General features: G+C 41.1%; 1 protein-coding gene across 1 annotated transcript in view; it reads left to right on the top strand.

Annotated features, from left to right (window-relative positions):
• BBS4 (Bardet-Biedl syndrome 4) overlaps positions 1-14,596 on the top strand; it is a 38,598-nt gene extending 24,002 nt beyond the window's left edge. The window contains exons 9-16 of the mRNA XM_066592341.1: positions 3,877-3,931; positions 6,422-6,490; positions 6,668-6,820; positions 9,738-9,909; positions 9,994-10,063; positions 10,162-10,300; positions 11,858-12,065; positions 12,143-14,596. Of these exons, the coding sequence (XP_066448438.1) occupies positions 3,877-3,931; positions 6,422-6,490; positions 6,668-6,820; positions 9,738-9,909; positions 9,994-10,063; positions 10,162-10,300; positions 11,858-12,065; positions 12,143-12,234 (958 nt within the window). The 3' untranslated portion in view covers positions 12,235-14,596. The remainder of the gene's footprint in view (positions 1-3,876; positions 3,932-6,421; positions 6,491-6,667; positions 6,821-9,737; positions 9,910-9,993; positions 10,064-10,161; positions 10,301-11,857; positions 12,066-12,142) is intronic.
• Positions 14,597-16,793: the final 2,197 nt, after the last annotated feature.

The following is a 16,793-nucleotide window of genomic DNA, read 5'->3' on the forward strand; positions in this document are numbered from 1 at the left end:
TCCAAAGTGAAATAAATGTATGTATATAGGTGCACATAGTTACTTAGAGTGGCTGAAAGGAACACACTAACCTGTAAATGGTGTAATAGCACACTAAAAGCACTACGAAATATGCCAACACTGAATACATGAATTTGAAAACCATTACTGCTAATGCACTATGTATATTACGGATTTATTATGTTTCATCAGTTTTTATTAAAGTTTTGTGAATATTCTAAAATAAATAGCACAAAGGTAACATAAATGGTAAACCTTTTTATATGTAATTTCAAAACATATTTTATCCTTTTTGATTTTATGATTCGTTAATTTTTACATTTTATTATAGGCCAAGAACAATTCCCTAGAACTTAGAAGTTAATTTTAACTTTCTCATTGCCTGATCTATGGATCGGTTCTACTGTAGTTATTCTAATTAGAGAGCTCACTAAGCATCCATGTTAACATCCTAAAAGGAGGCACTTTCTTAGTTCCAGATTATCCGTAAGATGAGAAAAAGTTGCCCGCGCTCTCAGGACCTGAACACTAAGATCAGGCTACAAACATCACTCGCTTCAAAGTTTTATTAGTACAGTCTGTGCATACTCAGTGCAACGCGTTTCGTCGTACCCCACGACTTTATCAAGCACTATCTAGTGCTTGATAAAGTCGTGGGGTACGACGAAACGCGTTGCACTGAGTATGCACAGTCTGTACTAATAAAACTTTGAAGCGAGTGATGTTTGTAGCCTGATCCTGGTGTTCAGGTCCTGAGAGCGCGGGCAACTTTTTCTCATCTTACGGATCTTCCAAGTGGGTCCTGCTATCCAGCAGGACACAGAAGCCCAGCAGCCTAACGGACGAGCCAGGGGATTTATATACTAACGAGGAAGTGGAGGTGTTGGTGAGGCCTCTTCACAGGGGCACTCGCCAAACACCGGGTGAGTCCATCTCATTTTTGTCTTGGTTATTGCACTCCTTTTAGAGTGTTATATCTATTTTAACCTGATAAACTCCTAGTCTACACCGGTAGCGCTTCCCTGACGTGTGTTTGTGTAGTTCCAGATTATAACATAACTATATTGAACTCTAAGTAGGTTTAGTATTGTTTACTTAGTAGTAGAATTTATCAGAAAGCGGATAGATAGAGAAAGAAAGAAGAGCGAGTGGGGGAGGGAAAGGAATAAAAGAAATAATAATAAAATAATTAATTTCTTTATTTAAAAAAAACACATATCAGAGGATCGAATTGGGAGTTACCATGAGGCATCTCCACTGCTTTAAGGGGAAGTTTAACAAGGCCAGAAAATCAGAAGTGTTTTGAAACTCTAACGAAAGGCTCCATATTACAATACATTTCTTTGGGAAGTCTGAATCCTCAGACATTAACCCATCCATTGCCATAATCTTATTTAATTCCTGTATCCACTCACGGGTAGTTGGTGTTTGTGGAGTCTTCCAATGTCTGGGGATAACAGCACGTGCTGTGGTTAAGAAGTGGCGCAAGAGATCTGTCTTTACTGACTAGATAGATCCTGGGAGGATGGAGAGCAGGGCAATCTGAGGAGACCCTGGAATGGATCCTCTGGTGACTTTTGTGTAGGTGGAGAACACTATGTTCCAAAATGATCTAAGTGAAGGACAGACCAAGCACACGTGCAGCATGGTACCAGTGCCCGAGCCGCATCTCCAGCAGCTTGGTGAGATAGATGGATATATACGATGTAGCAGTGCCGGGCATCAATACCACTTTGTTATTAGCTTAGAATTCTTTCCTGGGCTTTATAGGCCTGGGCAGCTTGTGGGACAGTAGAAATGCTTTGCTCAATATTTTGTAGTTCTTTTAGTGAATAGAGTCTCAAACTGAGTCAGTGGGGCTTTAAATGCAGAGTTGGCTATGTTGGTGTGAGAAAATTGGAAAGTTGCATGTATGAGAACCATGAGAGTGAGACTTCTTGGTGCAGGTTTTTAAGTTCAGCAAAGGAGGGTATCCTATTTCTGTTCAATATCCGGTGGATTCTAGTATCGTCCGACTCAGGACCACCCCATTATACCTCGTATATTACTGATAATTGATAATCTGTAGCCTTAGTTTGGCAGCCATAATATTTTTTTGCTCATTGATGGAGCTGTGTGAGGGCTTGTTTTTGGCAGATTGAGCTGTAGTTTTTATTAGTACCATTATGAGGTACATACAGTTTTCGATTTACATTCTATTCACTTTTTTTTTCTTTCTTTCTTTTTAGTGACTGCATGCCAAAAAAAATGCAGTTCTGGCACTGTGTATTTTTTTCTTTTACGATGTTCACCAATAATGCAATATTTTGATATTTTCACTTTTCGGAATGTGGAGATACAAATATTGAAACACTTAGAAGAAACAAACATAATTTATATGTGAAAACTGGTAAAGTTTTTTTTTTGTTTTTTTTTTTTTTAAATAACATTTTTGCACCGTTTAATTCTTTTTAAATCAAACTTATTATTCCTTTTAAATCCCCATAAGAAACTTGAACTTGCGATAATTTGCTGGCTTACTACAATACTTCAGTATTACAGTATATTGTTCTTTTGATGACGGCCTATTAAGCTCCGCTACAGGCCTTCACTAGGCCCCAAGCTGCCATGCCAACCAATCAGCAGTGTTACGGCATCTACGCAGTTAAACAGTCGCAATCTGAGCTAGCTCCAATCATGGGTATGGGGTCCCATGCCCGCTCTGTACCACCTTGATGGATATACCCATCATAGGTCGTTGAGGGGTTAATATTCTTGCATGCTTTACCTAATTTGAGTCAATATATGTTTAATCTTGAAGAAAATACAGCTATTAATTACTTTTAATTACTCATTTTTCACATTTCATGTACTGCCTTTATTGGGGTGATTTCACATCCTGATTATTTCTGGCGTCTGTACCAGTTTTTCCTTCTCGCTGTGTTTTCTTTAACCCCCCCCCCACCACCACCACCACCCCCAACTATCCTTTTTTTTTTTTTAATGCGACTTTCTTCAATGATTGTTCATTATGGAGCACACCATAATGTGGATGCTGTTTCGGCATTGTAGTGCTTTAGGTTTGTTTTTTAAAACTCCGTGTGATCAGAGTGTGACATTTCTCTGGTATTTTGCCTGTGAGCTTCTCTATAGGACTTAAAGACGTTTTTAAGAGCTACAGGAAAAGGGTCGCGGTTGGATATGCCGTGGGGAGCACTGGGGAATGCATGCTGTTTTCTACAAGGAAAAATACATGTGATAGATGTCCTAACGTTTTCTTCTTCCGCATTTCTCTTTATCTTTTCTCCTGTCCTATGTACAACTTAATATTTGCGCACCAGTCCCTGCATGGGGGTCATTTCATTTGTTCCCTGTTCTAAGCCCATTCCTTTTATTGTGGCTGAAAAACTAATTTGTGACAATAAAACCTTTTGAAATTTTAATAGACTTTTAAAGACTTGATTTTACTGCCACCCAACCCATTACAGCAGGCCTTGAAGTATGGCACTGTAAAATGCCTTTTATCTGACTTTTAGTTGGACAGTGTATGATGTACTAATTGTAATGCCCACCAAACATTTTATCTATACGTTTAACCTATGTATTCACTAGTTCATAAAAAGTTATAGAACTGTGCTGCTCAACGTTCCAGCAACTGTGCGAGCGGTACATCATCAGGATAGGTTTTCAGCTTCTGATTATATGCAATGATTATTTCTTTTCCCTGACAGCAAGCAAAGATCTTGAAAAGGAAGAGAAATTTCAACACAGTAACAAGTATACTAGAATGCTGCAGTACGTTTTGATACCAATCTGTTATGCCTAATTTGCATAAATCCAGAAGACCCCATTTGAGTGGAAGCTACGAAACTTAATTTTTTTTCTTTTCTTTTTAAGGATGTCTCCAGAGAGTACGGAGTTGTTAACCACACTTGGACTACTGTATTTACAGGTGATGAGAAAGAATTGCTTTCGATCACCCTTCTGTTTTATGGGCTCCTTCTCACTCACTTTTGTTTTTTATATGTTTTGAAATGTGTGTAAAATATGCAATAATTTGCAAGCATTTGAATTGCACTTTTTGTTTGATGTCATTATGCACAGGCATTTATCCAGAGAAGCCTAAGGTGCTACACACTTGGGTTTTTTTTAACACTGCGATATCGCTGCGTTTTTTTAAACACGATTGTCAATGGGACTTTCTAATGCTAAAAACGCATCGCAAGTTTGTGCTTTGCAATTTTTGTGCGATGTGTTTTTAACATTAGAAAGTCGATTGACAATCGCACGAAAAATGCAGCGATATCGCAGCATTAAGAAAACGCAAGTGTGCAGAAGCCCTTGTACAATTCAGATGAGACTTTTACAAATCTCATCCACATGGAGTGGGAAAAAAGTGGTGTGAAATTGACATGCAGTGTGAATTTTATGGTTCAAAAAAATATTTATTCGGAGTCTGACATCACAAAAATGTTCACAACATACAGTACAATAATGAAAAAGCAGTAATCCTTTATACAAACAAGGAAAAATATATACATACAAAAATTGAGAAAGTGATAAGGAGATTCCAGTATAATTTAACTGCATAAAATAGATCAACAATAATAGATAGGAAGAATTTAGTGAAGAAAATGGAGAAAGGAAGAGCAGGTCAGTAAAGGGAGAGAGTGAATTTTATGGTGTCTCCGAAGGTGGCCAAAAAGGAAGGGTACTGTTGGATAAGCAAGTCGAAAAAGCAGGTGAATCCCTAAAATCTAGAATGTAACCCAGGTGGAGTGAAAGTTTTATAAAGAGCTTACCTCTTCCATATATCTTAGTAAGTCCAGGGCCTCAACACAATGTACCCTAGATGAGGGAGTGACTGACCTCCAGAGCCTTGAAATTATCTGTTTTGCGGCCATAAGAAAATGTCTCGGGAGACCCCTCCTGCATTGAGAAATGGATCATGGAGAGAATGGTCATCTCTGAGTTAATATCTGTGGACATCTTACATGGTGTTTTGTGTAACGATTCCATGACCAAAATGTACAAGTTTTTGGAGATGAGGCAGCCCTGTATCGTCAAATTTCTAATCCGACAGGGAGCTGATAAGGAGTCAATCACCCTTACTTGTGTTGAGGGTCAATGATAAAGGACTGTGATCTAGGCCCCAAGCCTATTTTCATAAGGGTCTCCTCCAGGAACTGCCAGCAAACTCTAGCAAACCCTTTTTTATGGCTAGGAGTCATAGAGGGTCATCGGTTCTGTGAGCCTTGGTGATCAATAATGGTCTTTATGGTATTGTCCCTGGCCTCGCCTCCCAATACAAATCCCACTTGCCCTTTTTGTACAGGAGTTGAGATGTAAGGACTTAATCTAAGACAGGGGCGTAACTATAGGGGATGCGGTTGCACCCAGGCCCAGGAGCCGTAGGAGGCCAGGAAGGCCTCTCTTATCTATATAGGAAGCCCAGTGCTATGAACAAAGCATTAAAATTGGGGGCCCTGTTACATATATTGCATTGAGGCCAAGAAGCGTCAAGTTGCGCCTCTGATCTAAGAGCTATCATTTTGAGAATGTCTTGACATCCACATTAATTAATGAAATGGGACAAAAACTGCTACAGGTTGAGAGATCTTTCCCTGGTAAAGGAATAACGGTGATGTGCGCCTGCAGGGACTGAGGAGGGAAAGGGCAGCCATGAAAAACTGTGTTCAATGTCTGAAGGACTGGATATTAGTTCACCACAGAGCTTCTAAAATCTTTCAGCTGCTGTATAACCAGAGCTAGTTCAGTAGGAGAGAAATCCTATGGGTATGGGTAACACCAGTAGGGATATTTCCCAGGTCATTGACATCCAAATAATTCCTAATATCGCTTTGTTATGGAGCCGCAGAGGTATCATGTTGCTCGTGAATATTATAGAGCTTGTAGTAGTAAGAATGAAATTCCTCCAAGATCTGGGAAGCATGTACCATCCCTTTAGTGGGAGAGTTTTTAGTAAAAAAAAATATGGGATTGATGTATACGAGGGTATAGTGTGTCCATAGAGCACCTCAAGTTTCCATCTAAGATGCCATGGGCTATACAAATATGGTCAAGCCTACTGTAACTGTTGTGGGCTAAAAAATGGAAACTAAGGTCTTTTAGGGTTGGATATAATACCTACCATGTCAATTAGCTTGAAACTCACCAGAGACCTCTTTAGTTGTCGAATTGCGAAATGGGGGACCAAAGACCTGTCTATGGACATAACAGAAGGATCAAATACTGTCATCCACGAGAGCACAGGTCTTTTTTTTTTTTTTGAGCCCCCAAACCTAAAGATAGTGTCGCAATCTATAGGTACCTTCAAATGTCTATCATACTAGTTTCTAGATTACTCTCTGTTAAATTTCAGGAATATATGTAACACAGTGTTTTCATTGCTTAGACACTCACTCTTTACATTTTACCACAGAATGGTCTGTATCAAAAAGCCTTTGAGTACCTTGGGAATGCTCTCACATATGACCCCAGCAATTACAAGGTAAATGAATCATGTAATGCAATGTATTTTTTTCTGTAGTGGACCCATACAAAATGCACACTGCTTGCTTGTGTATTGCATTAGAAATTTATAGTCCATGAATTAGAAGTGTGGTACTATACGCTATAAAACTGAAACCTTATATAAAGTTAGTGACAGTTTTTCTTTACATTGAAGGGAATCCTAGCAGCTGGCTGTATGATGCAGTCTCATGGAGATTATGATGTTGCCCTCAGTAAGTATCGAGTTGCTGCATCTAGTGTCCCAGAGAGCTCCCCGCTATGGAACAACATTGGAATGTGCTTTTATGGGAAGAAGAAATATGTAGCGGTAAGAATGGATATTTACGGTTTATTCTTTCTCAAATATCTTTTTATTATTACATTGCTGATGTGCAATATGCTTAAGACTTGAAACTCACCCGAAGTGGATTCATCATAGATTCCTATAATGCTCCTAGTTTGGGTCAGCAGACCCACGATCACGCTTGGACACCTTCTGTATTATGGACTCATAAATGCGGCCAGAATACTCGTCTGTCGCTGGCCTTAGGCAGAATTGCCACAGCTGTATGCATGTTGCACTCAAAATAAAACTCAGGCGCAATTTGCATTGGACAGCACACCTACACCTGCCCATGTGCTGTCTGATTCTGGACACTACACATGGAATCTTATTCTCATCCATGATAATGGACAAGACTAGGGTATGCAGCGAAAAGACATGAAAAGTCATTATTCTAAGTAGCCTCATAGGCTATTATGGGGCCATGTGATGTCCATGGAATACACTGACTGCACAAGGCCTAAAAATATGGCCGTATAAATGGGCCCTAAGAGCTGCAGTCTATTATCTGCTTTGTAGGCCAGTTGGAAATTATTAAAATGTCACATGCCAGATAAAGCTTCAAGGGACGAGATCTGGATGAGAAATTACTTCAGATTGAGAAGAGGTGGATCTACACAATGCGTTCAGTTAATCTTCAGGGTCTGAACAAGAGTCTTTCTTATGGTGAAAGACAGAATAATGCACATAAAATGACATTACCTCTTCTAAAAGGGTCTATTATTTATGATTTTTCCGTATAGGCATGATTAACATATGGTACATGGGATATGAACATTTAACGATTCTTCTGTTTATGCCTTCATTAAAACTATTCAGTCACTTTAATTTATTTGTCCAATAACGATCCCTTTGAATTAATGGCTTTTTATTTTCAACACACTAGATCATTCACACAGCTATAATGATGTAAAGCAACAATGGGGCAGATTTAGTATTGAAAATGTGCCAGAAAGCAGACTTGCAGTCTTTGAACAACATTTATGATGTATTTTATATACTTTTGTCTGAAAAGAGGTGTGGCCTTAATGGAAGGAGATATGGTTTATCAAGAAAGGGGCATAGCCTAAAAGTGACATCGTGTGCCAAACTTTTGGGGCAAAAACTGGTGGAAGACCAAGTTAATCGATGATATAAAGTTAGACTAGACAATCTAAAGATAAAAAAAGATTTGGCATCCAACATAAGCCATTGTGATTAATCTGTCACATTTTAAAGGGAATCTTTTTATGACTTTTGGCCCCATAAACTGTTATGTAGCTCAAAGGTCAGGAAACGGGATGTCCGGGGAGCATTGTTATACTCACGGGGTGTCCCGTTCCAGCACGGTGTCCTTCTAAAGTCCACATGCGCCGGCAGTGTGACTCCTTTTGCACTTGCAGCAAAAAAAAAAAGTTGCCAGCAGCACAATCGCACAAATCCACACAAGTGGGGGAGGGAAATAAAGTTGGCATGCACGCTCGATATAGGATCAGGACTCCAATTGACCCCCTGATACAGACCAGATAATTGCAGAAAAGCTGCACAGCATCAAAGTGTCCTCTTTAGGCTTAAAACAGCCTACTTTATCGAACCATCCACAGATAAAGAATGCGACGTTTCGACCGTCGTAGTAGTCTTTGTCAAGCTAGACAAAGCCATGGAGCTGAATAGGAGATGCACGCACAGGAGTCATGCTGCCGGCGTGTGTGAACTTGAAAGGGACAAAGCGCAGCAATGGGGTGCCTGGTGAGTATAAAACAATGCTCCCCGGACATCCCGCTCCCTGACCTCATGAGCTCCATAATATAATTCATGGGACTCAAAGGTCATGATGGGTTCCCTGTAAGGCTGTGTAGTCTGTCTCACTGTATAACTACTAGACCGCATTAGTAAATCTGTCCCAGTATCTTTAGAGTTAGGCAAGATTTAGATTTTGTGTAATTTATATTCATCTACGTAAGCCTATCAGCAGTTCTGTAAAGTATGAGATCACAATTGCAGTTGAACATAACTTCAACCCTTTTCCAAATACACAGTGGTCACATACTTACTGATAATCCTCATCCTGGGAAGTAGCAGTGCATTTTGCCATGTTTAATGGTAAATTGCACTTATTTAGTTGGCATACAGATGATATCCTGAGATGGCACGACAGCAATGACACCTCATCTAGCCCTCAACTAGTGGGTAGAGTAGTCAATTCCATTCATCTTTTACTTTTTTCCTTGCCACCCCTCTCCACCATTGCATTCACACAGGAGAGGTAGGGGGGACGCCCCACATGGCAAGTAGCGCAGCAGCATTTAGTTCGGACAGTCTTGCTGAATTTCTAGGTGTCTAAAGAGTGGCATTGAATGACATAACTTTACCTATGCAATTTGAATGGGAGGTGGTGACGCCAACGAAAGATCTGATAACAGTATCCGGTTATAATCATTCACTAATATACCACTATAACACATAAATGTTTGTGCAATCAATCATGATATCAGAAGTCTATTAGAACACTAGGTGGCATCTAGATTTCTGTATTTCTATACACTGGTGTATTTACAAAACAAGCACAAACGTATAATTTATGCGTTCTTAATAAAAGGTTTTTTTTTTTTTTACACAACAGACCTTTCCAAATTGTTTCCCTTTCCCCATCAAACTACTGCAGTTTGTCTGTTCCTGGGTGATGATATAGCTAAAAAACGTGACCACTACTGCACTGAGCACAAAATGTACAGAGTGGTTGTTAAATGGGCTGTACACATGGTATAAAACCCTTTTTAGTAATTGGAATCTAGATAGAAATGCTCTTAAATGTGAACATTGAAAGAGCTTTATTGATAAATAAACTCCATGTTCTCTCTGTGAATCCTGTATGTGCGCCCTGTTATTCCACACCTGCTCATTACTGGGATCTCTCTTCCAGGCCATCAGTTGTCTGAAGCGCGCTCTTTACCTCTCCCCATTTGATTGGAGAGTGCTATATAATCTGGGGCTTGTTCACCTGAGCATGCAGCAGTACGCCTCAGCCTTCCATTTCCTGAGTGCAGCCATCTCCCTACACCATGGAAACGCAACAATTTACATGCTTTTGGCAGGTAATCTATACAGAATATGGCTCACTAGACGTACTGTTGTAGCTAATACTTACTGATATTCTTATCCCATGTTTTCTCTTTAAGTGTCACTAACATACCTGGAAGATACAGAGAATGCCAAGAGCTCATACCAACAGGCAGCCAGCCTCGACCAGTGAGTGAACACGACATTGCTTTCCTGGAAACACCTATTTCTTTACCTGGATTTCATTTCTCTACTTTATTCATATACCCACTTTCTCTCCCTCTCAGGACAGACCCCCTCGTGAATCTGAACTTTGCTATTCTGCTGTACAATCAGGGTGATAAGAAGGGCGCTCTGGCCCAGTACCAGGAGCTAGAGCGAAAAGTCGGTGTCCTGAGAGAGACTTCAACTGAATTTGACCCTGAGGTACGAATAAAAAGCAAATCCTAACAAAACGCGAACTAAATATTTAGTGAAATAACAAAATTTAAAGGGGTTTTCCAGTTTATTACTATTGATGGTCTATCATCAGGATAGTTCATCAATAGTTGATTGGCCAGTGTCCACCGCTTGGGACCCCGACCAATTAGCTGTGCAGGCGCATGTTGTCAGCACAGCAATACCATACAGGTTGGAGTGGAAAGCCTTTGCGCTGACCTCTGTATAGCGCCGGCCACTACATGGGAGATCGGCGTGGTGGCTTCCACTCCAAATACACAGAGGTTGGAGCAGAAGCCTCCGCACCTACTTCCCATGTAGTGGCCGGCGCTTGTAACTGCAGCCGTGCCTGCAGTTATAAGCGCAGGTCACTACACAGAGGTCTGAGCGGAGGCTTCCACCCCTTCCTCTGTGTTGTAGGTCATCAATAGTATTTCCACGGAAAATCCCTTTAATGTAGGATTTCGCAAAACCTTTGAGAGAACCCACTACAGTCAGTGAGACTGCTCAGATTGTAGAAATGGCATCACATTTATAATATAGGAACAAAGCCAAGTCATTTTACTTGTACCAAAGAGGGGGAAGATGCTAAATGCACCAAGCATACTCTGAAATCACAACAGCTTCTCTCGAAGACCACCAGAAGCTTAAAGGGGTTGTCCCTCAAAAGCAAGTGCAGTTAAACACTTCTGTATGGCCATATAAATGCACTTTGTAATGTACATCGTGCATTAAATATTGGCCATACAGAAGTTATATACTTACCCCCCCCCCCCCCCCCCCCGGTGTTGGCGTCCCCGTCTCCATGGCGCTGACCGAAGCCTTCTTCTGCCTTGATTAGACACGCGTGCGCAGTCTGCCTCTCTGTCCCGTTGAATGGGCCCGCTCCGGCGTGCTCGCACCGCACAGGTCTTCTGTGCATGCATGTTACAAAGTGTATGTTACGATGTATGTTACAAAGTTCATTTATATGGTCATACAGAAGTGTTTAACTGCACTTGCTTTTGCGGGACAACCCCTTTAAAGGATCGGCATTGACAAGTATTCTCAATGCATTATGGAGGTACATTAATATCATTCCCCTTCCTCTGGAGAACCAACCAGCGGATTGAACTTGGTTGTGATGTCCTGACTGTATCTTCCTGTGATGGTCCGGACATTAGAATGAAGCAGAAGGGGATTTCTATCATAGATTACTTGTCTATATATCTGTATGTATATAATAAAAAAAATTGTTTTCTGTGTGTTCAGCTTTTTGTGGTTTCCCCTGAGGTAGGCCCCCTGCACATGGGCGGAAATTCTGCAGTGGGACTTCCCGCAGAATTTCCGCCTGTGCCCGCTGCCATAGGGTTGCATTAGATCGTGCAATCCTATGCCGACACCCGCAATTTCACTATGTGAAAACATGTGCGTAAAACAAATTGCGGCATGTCCTATTTCTGTGCGAGCCTCGGGGGAAACACACATACTCCTGACATTACTCAAAATCAATTACTTTGTTACCATTCTATAAAATGTACTGCAAATAAGATTTACTTTCTCCAGATGATTGACATGTCACAGAAGTTGGGGGCTGCTCTGCAAGTTGGGGAGAGTCTGGTGTGGACAAAGCAGACGAAAGACCAGAAGGCTAAACAGCGTGCAGCGGTTAAAGGTCCTAGTTCAGAACAGACACCGTTGGGCTCTAATCAAGCTTTAGGAAGAGCAATGTCTTCTGCAGCAGGATATAGTAAGGCTCCTACTCTGCCTACAGGTGAGACCGTGCACTTGAAAACATGTTTTTGTAGAACTACATAGATGAGAATTCATAACATTCTTATCTTATTTTAGGGTCTGCTGCTCTAGTTTCAAAACCCCCATCTCTACCACTTGAACCAGAGGATTCTTCCAATTCTGGTTCCACCACAGAACACAGAAGGTGACCGAGTTAACTCTCATTGCATTAATGGAGAATTGTAACACATACTCAAGAAATTCTTAACTGCATAAATACAATGTTAACATCACTTAAAGCGGATGTCCATTTGGAGCCCTCGGTTTATAAATGCGCTATTAAATAATGTCATAATTGAGGTTGTTCTACTCAGGTTCCCGCTGTGTTAGCCATGACAGACAATCAATGAAAAGAGCAGCTCTCAATCTGGAGGACTTAGCACTACCATGTATTACATGGCTTGCCATTGGCTTTAGTGGGTGTTATATAATACTGATGATTGATTATATCCGTTCAGTCGTATCCGACTCTCAGTTACTCCATGGATCAATGTTCTCCATGCATTTCTGTCTTTCAAGGCTTCTTTCAATTCGGCAATTGACATGTTCGCTGTAGCCTTGATTGTATCTAGCCATCTTGTTCTTTGTCGTCCTGATCTTCTCTTTCCACTGACTTTGCCAAGCATCATTACAGTTTCCAGTGAGTTAGCGCGCATCACGTGACCAAAAAAAAAAAAGCCCCTGTTTGATGATTTGGCCCTCTAATGATATTTTCGTTTTGACGCGATCTAACACTACCTTGTTCATGGTCATGGCGGTCCAAGGTATCCGTAGCATTCTCCTCCAGCACCATACTTCAAACGTATCAATTTTCCTTCTCTCTGTTTTTCTGAGCATCCAACTTTCGCAACCATACATCGTTATGTGAAAGACGATTGCATTGACCTGTCTGGTTTTTGTTGCAATGCTACATCTACATATTGAGATGCGCTGACCATTTCCTACAAGAATAATGGCTGATCCTCAGGGGTACCAGCTGCAGAACCCCTTGTGATTTGCTCTATGTAAAGAGAGCTGGCTTACAAAAGGGGTTATTTTAGGTGAATAACTCCCTTTTAATAAGATATGTAACCTGTTCATGACATAAGCTTGGTAAACCCTTAACTGAAGGCATTCCAGGAAACTGGTTGCACTGCTCCATTGGGAAAAAAGACTGAAAATAAAAATCCTTCCCAAACACATTATAGTCTGCAAGTGCAGTATATTTCTTACATTGGCGGTACACTTCTAGTTCCTGCTGATGCAAGTTTATAATGGATCCTACAGTGTCAGACTCCGCTTGTGATTGGAAGATTAATTTATGCATAGTAAGGACTGCAAAAAGTCAACCTAAGGCTGGGTTCACACAGGGCGGATTCCCGTCGGAAATCTTGCGGTTTGGCCGCAGCAAAAACCACGAGATTTCCGCCGGGAGAAACCGCGGTGGCTTTGAAGCGGCCCGGCCGCTTGCTTTTCCGTTGCGGCCGGCGCTCCCATAAAGGAGAGCGTGGCCGCGACGAAAATAAACAAAAAAAAAAGTAAATAGACATGCTGCATCTGTTGAAACCGCGGCTGCGGATTTCGGATTTGCCGCAGCGGATTAGCCGTCCCGTGTGGACGAGATTTCTGAGAAATCTCATCCACATGGCTGGCTAATCCCGAAATTAGCGGCCGCGGGCGGATTTTCCGCGGCAAATCCGCCCTGTGTGAACCCAGCCTAAGGGCTCCTTCTAACGGGTGATTTTGTGCAAACAAAATCTCGGACAATAGCACCCATCAATTTCAATGGGTTTCCTCACATTCTGCATGTAGATTTCCGTCGGGAAGAGGAGAAATACGCGACATGCTCTATTTTTGTGCACCCAAGGCTCAATAGAAATAAATAGACTCCTATTGAGCCTCGATGTTAGTCTATTACCAACACCAGGGACGAATTGGGCTGCTAAGCTAGTTCAAAACTGGTACGGATGTATCCCACGCCAATATGAACTGGACGGCAATGCAAAAAAGTACAGTATGTGCATGGAAATGATTGAATGGAGTGCTATCACATGTACTTGCAAAGTGCAATCACATCATCCTCTTGCGTCTATGTCACGCTCGCGTGCAGGAGCCCTAATAGTGTTTGCTTAGGACGGTGTTTTTGAAACAGTCATTTCTAGGATAAAATGGTATGTTGTATGTGTACATATTGTAGGGTATTGCAACATGTATGACTATTCAATGTGAAGTAGATCACTTAAGAGTACAGGTAGAAGCAATGTTGTAAGGTTATTGTCTAGACTTACAGAATTATAATTGTATCATTTGACAATTTAGGCTGAACAAATCTTTACCTATCTCCAGATGATTAACGTGTAAAACAAAACAAAAATGTAATCTGGATGCCTAGCAGAACTTGTTTTCTTTAATGTTGACTCTACTCCATTTTGGCATGACCTCAGTGTATATATAGTATATTTTGTATTAATCTACTGTAGATGCTGTATATAGACTGTTTTCTATAAAATAGTAATAATAAACCATGAATGTCAGCACTTCTATAATTTTCCATGTCTGAATTTTAAATAGTTAATGACTATCAGTTTTGTGCTTATGCGATAACAAAAATGCAAATTACTTTTACCTAAAATGGTGTTTTTGTGTTGAAAATTTAATCAGAGGCTAGTTTCACATCCGCAAGGGTGATATCACGGCCCGGAATCGTACTTTCCACTATGTGATGAAAGCCCCGTGGATGCGAGGCGTTTTCATGTGAAAACAGCCTTGCATCACAGCGGGGAATCCCTTCATCCCATTGCTTTCAAGGGGGCGTCAGCAAAGCTGGCCCTATTAAAAGCAATGGTAGAACTTGGCGATCCTCTGTGACAGCAGTGGCAGGGGATTCCTTCATCCTCATGAGGAATCCCATCACCCACACCGTGGCTGAAGGGATCCGCTGCTATCACAGAGGATCAAAGAGTTCTCCCATTGCTCTCAATAGTGCCGGCGGCAGCATTAGGGCAATATTGCAGGAAGATAGAACATGCTGCGATGTGTTTCACATATCATCGCGGTGTCATGCAGGAAAACAGTGCTCATGTATATGAACCCATTCAAATGAATGGGGTTCATATTTGCGCGAGACTTGTGCGTCTTGCAACACACCTCGCGCGATTTTTTTTTTTTTTTTTTTTTTTTTATTGCCCGTGTGAAACCAGCCTAAAGTGTAGGCAACTAGGTGTCTCCCTTCTTTTTAATTTGTTATCCATTGTCATATGTAGTCCATCTTTAGTATCAGAGACACCAAAATGGATTACAGGAAGTGGAGGGGTTTTTGTCTCACGCTCTTCATAAATGGCTTTGGAGAGGAAGAGTGGAGGAGAAAACTTCTGTAGAGTAAGAAAAGCAGAAACTTGCACATAAATGCTGCTTAACAAATCGTATTTATTGTGCCACAACTAGAATGATAGAGTTGGAAGGGACCTCCAGGGTCATTGGGTCCAACCCCCTTCTCAATGCAGGATTCACTAAATCATCCCAGACCGATGTCTGTCCAGCCTTCGCTTGAAGACTTCCATTGAAGGAAAACTCACCACCCCCCGTGGTAACCTGTTCCACTCATTGATCACCCTCACTGTCAGAAAGTTTTTTTCTAATATCTAATTTGTGTCTCCTTCCTTTCATAGTAACATAGTTCGTAAGGCTAAATGAAGACAATGTCCATCTAGTCCAGCCTGTCTAGCCTCCTGTTTTGTTGATCCAGAAGAAGGCAAAAATCCCCAAGAGCAGAAGCCAATAGCCCTTTTGGGGAAAAAATTCCTTCCCGACTCCCTAATGGCAATCAGACTGTTCCCTGGATCAACCCCTAATAGTTCCTACCTGCCTATATACCCGGATTAACAAATAATCTTAGATTTATAGCTTATAATATCCTTCCTCTCCAGAAAGACATCTAGTCCCCTTTTAAACTCCTCTAAGGATTTTGCCATCACTACGTCCTCAGGCAGAGAGTTCCACAGTCTAGCTGCTCTAACAGTAAAGAATCCCTTTCTATGTTGGTGATGAACCTGCTTTCAGTTTCATCCCATTGCTTCTAGTCTTTCCTTCTGCAAATGAGAACAGGGCTGATCCCTCTACACTGTGATAGACCTTCAGCTATTAAGTCTCATCTCAGCTTTCTTTCTTGCAAGCTAAAAATTCCCAGATACTCTAAGTGTTCCCCATGAGCTCACCATCCTGGTAGCTCATCTCTGAACTTGCTCCAGTTTGTCTGTCTTTTTTAAATTGGGCTGCCCAGAACTGGACACAGTATTCCAGATAAGGTTTGACTAAGGAAGAGTGTTGTCATTGTTGTTAGCCATTTAGTCTTTCACGATCTTTGGCGACCTTAAAGGCAAGCGCCCTCCCTGTTTTTCGGTTTTGCACAGGAAGGGTAAAGGGGGATAATTACCTCATGTGATCTAGAATCTATTTTTCTCTAAATACACCCCAGAATTGTGTTAGCCTTTTTTTTTGCTGCTGCATCACATTATTGACTCATGTGCAGTCTATGATCTATTGGTATAACTGTCTTTTTCACATGTGCTGCTTAGCCCAATTTCTCCCATTCTGTATGTGGTTTTTTTAAAATTTTTCTTGCCCAGATTTAGGACTTTGGAATTTAACAAAGAGAAATGCATTCAGTTAGTTGTCGTCCACTGTTCAAGCTTTTCTAGATCTTTTTAAATCCCTGCTCTCTTCTCTAGTG

The sequence above is a fragment of the Eleutherodactylus coqui genome, chromosome 2 (genome assembly GCF_035609145.1).
Source record: "Eleutherodactylus coqui strain aEleCoq1 chromosome 2, aEleCoq1.hap1, whole genome shotgun sequence".
In the NCBI taxonomy this organism is placed as follows: domain Eukaryota; kingdom Metazoa; phylum Chordata; class Amphibia; order Anura; family Eleutherodactylidae; genus Eleutherodactylus; species Eleutherodactylus coqui.